The 8,094-nt window shown below is 39.6% G+C and overlaps 1 protein-coding gene across 1 annotated transcript; it reads right to left on the bottom strand.

Moving 5' to 3' along the window:
• Positions 7,057-7,398, bottom strand: LOC109823317. The gene has a single exon (XM_020389600.1). It carries the CDS (start codon positions 7,396-7,398, stop codon positions 7,057-7,059), a length of 342 nt encoding a protein of 113 aa, XP_020245189.1.

Consider the following 8,094-nt stretch of genomic DNA (forward strand, 5'->3'; position numbering starts at 1 on the left):
TGATTTGAGCAAAATGGGTTCATTCAGTAACAGAGGGGTGTTAATGTGACAGTTTTGATTAAAACTTGTGATGTTTTGTTGCTTGTTGAACTTTTATATCCATTATTGATCTTTGCAGCTCAATGGATGTGCATATAAGTATTGGATTGTTTACATGTAGTCCCTCGCTCCTATGGTAGACTCCACAGCCATAATCCTCTGCTCATGTACACTTTCTTCTTGGTTTATAGGGGGGGATACTAAAGTTGAAAGAAGGTTTAATTACTGAAAGCCCACATGAACTTTCGTGGAGTTGCAATACCCCCTAAATGTTGTTATTACACTAAACCCTCTTGAACTTTAGGAGTTGTTGCACTTATCCCTTTTAGAATGTTTAATATTACTAAATTTTACATGATTATTTCTCATTTAATCTTTAAATTAGCACCATCGATTCTAACATCTCATGTGGCATGCAGGTGCCAAAAAAGAAAAAAAACGATGAAAATAATTCTTTAGTCCCAAAAAATTACCATTGATTCTCACTTCTCACTAAAATTTTCCTTTTTAATAAAATAAACTTGGTTGGGGCTAAGGGGGAATGTTTCAAATTTTTTTAGTCGTGTGCTTTTAAGTACCTCGCTAGAATCGATGGTGCTAAATCAATCTATGGGGATTAACATTAAATTTTCATGTGAGATTTAGTGATATAAAATAAGGGTTATGTGCAATCACTCGTAAAGTTTTTGGGGTTTAGTAATAAAAAACATACATGGGGAGTACTCTTCAAAATACAAGGCGGTGGCGAGAAAGGTTGGCTGCTTTTCATTACCAAAATGTTTTTTTTCCTAGAACTTCGTGCAAATCCCGGTGTAGACTTGGGATTATTATTAATTAGATAGCAGGAAAAGCCGTTAAATAATTACAATGGTGGGTCAAGAAATGTACAATACATGTAAGATATCTAACAATGACTCCATATTTCTTGATATAGATCTAAATTGAGTCGACGTCCAGTATTAAGGGAAAAAAGCGAGCGAGCTCGAGATTCGTTGAGATCTCGTTCAATTTCTAGGGTTTCGCTTCGTTTTTTTCGATTTGCGAAAGCCCTAGGATCGTTGATTTTTGTTTCGACTTGGATTAGAGAGGATTCATGTAGCTTTTTTTCCTTCAAAAAAAATGGAGAAAAAGCAAAAAGAAAAGAAATAGCATGGATAAATTTAGAGTTTTTTAGGATTTTTTGATTGGCCCAGTAGAAACTACCAATTTTGTGGCAAAAAGGATTTGGGGTGAGTCCAACCCATCTCTTTTTTCTGATTCTCTGCTCAAGCCCAAGTCCAAGCCCAATTCTTTGGAAACTAGGGTTAAAGAAACTAGGGTTAACAATGATTCTAGGGTTGAGTTTATTTTAGCGGATGAGATTGTTGAGTCCAATAATCGAGATAAATCAACGACGAAGGAGGATGGTGAGTGGGTTAAAGTGGTAAAGAAGAACCCCAGATCTCAGCCTCCCCTAAAAACCTTCGCTGCTCCTCGTCCTCGTTCTCTTTCTGCAGATTTTATTCGTCGAAATAGACTGTGCTTTCGTTGTGGAGGTTCAAATCATATGACGAAGGACTGCAGAGATCCAATTGTGTGTTTCAGATGCCAAGAATTGGGGGCATGAGGCGAGAAATTGTAGATCTAGAATCATTGGTCATGGCTCTGAGTATAGAGGGCGAGATAATGGTGGTCGTGGTCATAATAATGGTGGTCGTGGTCAGAATCTTGAAGGTTGAGGTCGAGGTCAAAATTTTCCTGGAGGAAGAGGTTCTGGTGGACGATCTGGAGGTCATCCTGGGAGATCTGATCGCTTGAATCCTTGGCAATGGAGGAGAGCGGTATCTACCTTTTCGTCTTCTAGAAAAGTTGAGCAAGTTTCTGCCAATCCCCTTCTGAATAAGGGTAAAAGGCCTCTTTCTACTGTGGATGAAGAAAAATTGCAAGATTCTTGTTTGAATTTTCAAGATCAAGGTCCTAGGGACTTTGGAGATTTGGAAGCAGAACTTAAAACCTCAAGTGATCACCCTCGTTTTGCTGCAGCGGTCCTCAATTTCGCGGGGGAGGTAAATTCTGGTTTTCAAAAGTTTAGAAACTTTGCAATAGTTTCGTTTGTTGAGGGAGGTAATGTTTCACTAGAAAGGCTAGAACTGGATCTTAGAGCTTTTTTTTCCTATGAATAAACATTGGGATGTTAGACTGTTCACAAATGGTGAAGTTTTAGTGAAAATTCAACCATGGAAGCAAATGGAAGATTTGATTAAGATGGGAATTATTTCTTAGATCGTGCAAGATTAAATTCGGGAGATGGAGTGCTTGGGAAGGAAATGTTGTGGAAAAAAGAAATTCCTGTGTTTGGATTAAACTGAAGAATGTTCCTCCACATTTGTGGAATAAGGAATCATTTGAGTTAATGGTCAAACCTTTTGCAGATCTAGTAGAACTTGATTCTCTTACAAATGCTTGTACAGAATTTTTAGATGCAGTTATGTTGGTGAAGTGTTTGGAGTATATTGATATTCCTAAAAAGTTAAAAATCTTTGTGGGAAAAAATCAATACAATGTAGACATAGCTATTATGTCTATCATGGGTGAAATTAGTGATGGAGAAAAGAAAAAGCAAAAGGTTGATCAGGTGGAAGGTACTTTTCAAAGTTCATATAATGATAAATGGTTTAAAGGAAGAAATAATAGTGGATCTGGATCTTCTTCGCATATTGAGTCAACAAATACCTCTTGGACTGTTCGACAAGATTTGAGAGACTCTCCATGGGGTACTCCTGCTGCCAGACTTTGGACAGATGCTAAGAATTTTTATCAAAAATAAAAAACTGTTTGGGAACCTTGGGTGATTAATAAGACTCATTTGGGTGGTGATGAGCAAATTCCAGAAAAAGAAGAAGTGGTGGATGTAACTGAAGATACTTATGAACAAGAGAATATTTCTGAAGATATTACACATAAGCATGATGAGTTGGGTGGTGTCTTTAAAGATGAGGAAAATACAGGGATTTGGGGGGGGGAATCAATTCTGATGAAGATAAAGGCAAAGCTCTCATATTAAATGAGGATCAGGATATAATCAACTGGCCTTCTTCCCTAATTCCACAGTCTAATGAAGATAATATAGAGAAGGAAGATGAGATCCCTATGATTCAACCTTTGAATTCTCTGCCTCCTGAGGACTCACTTACAAAAGTGACTTTTGTTAGGAGATGCTCCAGATTTGTTGATCTTGAACCTATGACGGCGTTGGCTAGAGCTACCTCCAGAATTGCTAGGAATGATGAATTTTCCTCACATGGAGTTTCTGCCAGTGGTTCAGATGATGATTCTACTTCATTGGGTTCTTCTTTTGTGCCTATTTTGTTTGATAATTGCTCTAATAATCAATTGCAGAATTCATTGGGTTCTTCTTTTGTGCCTATTTTGTTTGATAATTGCTCTAATAATCAATTGCAGAAGTTTGCTTCTAAATGTGCCTTCTTTTGTGCCTATTTTGTTTGATAATTGCTCTAATAATCAATTGCAGAAGTTTGCTTCTAAATGTGCTATTGTTCTTAAGCCTCAAGAGGATTTTGATCCTCTAAAAAAAGTAAGGCAGATGGAGTTTGAAAGAGCTACCAATGTGTAGGCTCTGGATATATTTCCTTTGTGGGGGATTGCTTATATTGATATGTTGATTACATGGAATGTGAGAGGATTAGGATTGAATTCTAAAAGATTTGGGGTTAAGGATTTTTGTCACTTGAACAAATTTGAGGTTATTTGTTTATAGGAAACCAAATTGAATTGTTTTTCTAATAGTGTTCTTAAGTTTAGGGGGTAATATGTTTGATTGGGCTTTTGTGCCTGCTGAGGGAGCTTCTGGTGGAATTTTGGTTGGATGGAATACTCTTAAATGGAGGAGTTTGCAGGAGAAATCTGACAAATATGTGTTATCAGTGGTTCTACAAAATAAAAAAAATGAGTTTATCTGGACTGTTTCTTCAGTCTATGGACCACATTGTAATAGTGAGAGACAAATTTTTTGGCAGGAGCTTAAAATTGTTAAAGATAATTTCCTAGGTCCTTGGGTTGTGGTGGGGGATTTTAATGTTACTTCAAATCCTAATGATAGAAAAGGTAAATGCATTCATAGAAAGGAAATGGAAGAGTTTAATGATACTCTTAATGATTTAGAATTGATTGATAGCCTTTTACATGGCAGAAAATTTACTTGGTCAAATAAAAGAAGATATCCCTCTATGGCTAGGCTTGACAAAGTTTTTTTCAACTCTGAATAGGAGGATGTTTTCCCCTTTTTAAAACAGCAAGGTTTATGCAGTCAATTATCTGATCATGCTCCTATTAGTTTTGACTGTGGAGATAATCAACACTTTACATATAGATTCAAATTTAAGAAGATTTGGTTACAATCTGAAGATTTTATTAAGAGTGTTCCTATATGGTGGAGATGTGCTCCTTCATGTACTTCTGCAGCTAAAAATATGGTTGGCAAATTAAGATTCGTGAGGAAATGCATTAAGCAGTGGGTTCATTCAAATTTTTATAGTGTTAGACAGAAAAAAAGATTTGTTAGAAGATCTTTTGAAATGGGAGGTGCTAGAGGAAGATAGAGATCTTACAGATGATGAGTTGTTAAAAAAGAATAATGTTTCTACTCAGTTAAATGAAATTTTATTTCAAGAAGAACAAATGTGGAAACAAAGGGCTAAGGCTCATTGGCTCAAGGAAGGTAATGAAATTTTATTTCAAGAAGAACAAATGTGGAAACAAAGGGCTAAGGCTCATTGGCTCAAGGAAGGTGATCAGAACACTGCATACTTTCATAAAATTGCTAATGGAAGAAAAAGAAGTAATCTGATTTCATCTATTACTTTTAATGATGTTGAATTAGGTTCGGAAGATGGTATTGCTCAAGTTTTCTTTAACCATTATAGTCAGATTTATGGTCAAAATGTCCCTAATAGATGTCAGCTGGATTGGAATAAATTGGTCCCTACATCAGATTGGGGCTTCAATGATATTGAACTTCCTTTTTCGGTGGAAGAAGTCCATAAAGCTATTTTTAACATGAATGGGGATAAATCTCCTGGTCCTGATGGCTTCCCTGCTTTATTTTTTCAAGTGTTTTGGGACACTATGAAAATTGATATTATGATGCTATTTGAGGAGTTTTATGAAGGCAAACTAGAAATCAATAGATTTAACTATGATGCCTATTAATGTGAAATTTCTCAAGAAATATTACCCGTAAACTATGAAGTCCCCTTCTCCTAAATCCCCAGCCAGGTCTGAGATAATTTCCCTAGGCCGGGGGTTGGTTATTCATGTTTCATTTGAAGGGAGAGTAACAAATTATGTTTATTTCCCCAGCAAAGTCTAAGATAAAACATCAATTTTATTTAGACTGGGGGTCGATTACTCATAATTAATTAGAATGGAGAGTAATAAACCATTTTAAACCTCCCTCAGCTTGTATATCGTCAAGTTAACATTACACCTCTGACGATTGAAAATTTCCAATTGATAATAAAGAGAATTTCTGATTCGAGATGGGGCGAGCCATCCACCTTCGAATGGTGTTGGTCCGTAGGACCGTGAACAGATTCGCCTCTGGCCTCTGGGCACGTCGGAACCTCATGAGTTCACCGCTGCTAAGTTAACATTACACCTATGACATTTTTAATATTTTTATTGTCCCAAATCAAAAACAGGGAAAAGGCAATGAAAAGCACTACAATATCATTTTCATTCAACATTGTTAATTTGATACAGAGTGATAATACTTGGCATGAAGATGATACAAAACAAAAGAATTCCTACCCCCAGCTAAAAGCAATATAAGATTCAAGCACCAGCGCTCATTAATTTGAGGGATTTGAGCTTGGACTTAATCGCAAACAACTTCTTCTCAGAGCCGCTCGGACTTGTTCTGCAATTTCCCTTCTAAGTTCTGTTTCAAATGGCGCTGCATTAGCAATCTCTTTTCAAATTCCCTCAAAAACTTGTAGTTCGTTGCAAAAGTTCTTAAAGACTTCGTCACTTTGAAGTTGAAGCCCTCTTATAATGTTTGCATCTTGAGCCAACTGGGCCTTCTTATGGGCTGGTTCAGTCTCTAGCTGAATAACGACTTCTTCAGTGTCACAAATACCAATAGCGAGACTACCCAAATCAATTTGCATTTTAGTATGTTGCTCCTGTAAGATCGCCATGTAGGCCTCTTTCTCAGATAAACTTTGCGAATGGCCTCTTGACGATGCACTTTTGAGATGCGAGCCATAGAAAGAGCTTGCTCCACTTCGGATTCCAAATCGGTGCGCTGTAAATCTAAAAAGGTCCTCAATTCCGCTTCCATGAGGATGATGCTCTCTCTATAATTTTTGGTCCACAGCACGTCACTCTGGCTCTTGATTCTGTTTAACGAGCTGGTTAGGAGAGGCTCAAAATCCTCAAAAGTAACTTGTCTGAGACTAACGACATTGATTGTTAATTTCATCGCATTCTCTAGCTCTTCAATGAGTGTCCTGAGGACTTTTGAACTCAGAGGAGGGGCGATCGGGTAGACTAAACCTACGTATTCAGTGGGAGCGGATCCAGAAACGGCCTGTCTCGTGGTCGTTTCATCAATAGGTCCCATCGAGGGGGCAGGCTCTAAACCCCTAACACTCAACTTCCCTTCAGCTTCTACATCCTCAGGAATAGAAGGAGTCGATTAGAGTGCTTTATCTTCTTTATCATTTGGGAGCACGACGGGTGCAGACTTCATCGTGTCCCTGTAGGCAGCGAAAATTATCTAAGTGTCTGGTCTTGTCTGCCAATAGCTTGGGCTCGTCTGCATTCAGCGAGCCCAGCAAAGCTCGCCTGCAAGCATGAGCGAGCTCGCCAACATGCTCTGCTCGCCAGTACGAGCCAAACATCTCCTGTTTGTTGAGCTCGCCCGTAGAGTTCAACCTCACCTCCTTGATGAGCTCGCCCGTAGAGCTCAGCTTCTCCTATTTGTTAAGCTCGCCCGTAGAGCTCAACTTTGCCTCCTTATTGAGCTTTCCCGTAGAGCTTAACCTCACCTATTTGTTGAGCTCGCCCATAGAGCCCAATCACCTCCCTGATGAGCTCGCCCATGGAGCTCAGGTTCTCCTGTTTGTTGAGCTTTCTCGTAGAGCTCAACTTTGCCTCCTTATTGAGCTCGCCCGTAGAGCTCAACCCCGCCTGTTTGTTGAGCTTTCCAGTAGAGCTCAACTTCATCTGTTTATTGAGCTCGCCCGCAGAGCTCAATCTCCCCTGTTCATTGAGCTCGCTCGTAGAGCTCGACCACTCCCAATTGTTGAGTTCGCTCGTAGAATTCAACCTCTCCTTGTTTATTGAGCTCGCTCGCATAGCTCAAACATCCCCTATTAGCTTGACTCGCCCGCATGAATCAAGCTCGTCAAATCATTAAGCTTACCAGTATGAGTTCAGCCTCGCCTGAATGTTTTGTTCGCCCACACGAGTCAAGCACGCCTGCAGGGAGTTCGACCATATGAACTCTGCTTGCCAACGAACACCAGCTTACACATTGGAGAGGCCTGCCAGCCGACACCGCATGTTCTCCAAGCTCGCCTGCAAGCTCGCCTGAGCATTTAGATAGCTCTCGAGCTTGCCCGTAGCTTTGTCAGCCTCACCTGAGCTATGCAAACGGGCTGCTTGCTTGTGAGAGTGGGCCTACCCACTTCCCATGTCATGGGTGATGATGATACATGGCTCTCACCTCCCCTATAGTGGTCACATCCCACAGCTAGGGGAGGGCATGGTTCTCCTCACCCACTAGTGATCAAATCCTACAAATCAAGGGATGGCCCCTACCATCCCTTGCCTATTTAAATCCATCTTCACCAACGTGAAAGAGGCCGGCTGCTGAGAAGTTGGACAAAGGCTGGAGATTTTGATGCTCAAGGCTCTTCAAACAGAAACCTCCATTCGACTCACTTGTTTGGTAGAACATTCTTAGCTCCTTGCCTAGATTGTTGAAGTAGACTCAATTTGAACTCTCAGACTTGAGGCTCGTCAACTCTTTGCAAACTCTTGCATCGTAGC

This window comes from Asparagus officinalis, chromosome 9 (assembly GCF_001876935.1).
Source record: "Asparagus officinalis chromosome 9, Aspof.V1, whole genome shotgun sequence".
NCBI classification, from domain to species: Eukaryota; Viridiplantae; Streptophyta; class Magnoliopsida; order Asparagales; family Asparagaceae; genus Asparagus; species Asparagus officinalis.

Coding starts and splice junctions, on each gene's coding strand:
- LOC109823317 (XM_020389600.1), bottom strand. CDS start 7,398: ATGCGAGCGAGCTCAATAAACAAGGAGAGGTTGAATTCTACGAGCGAA.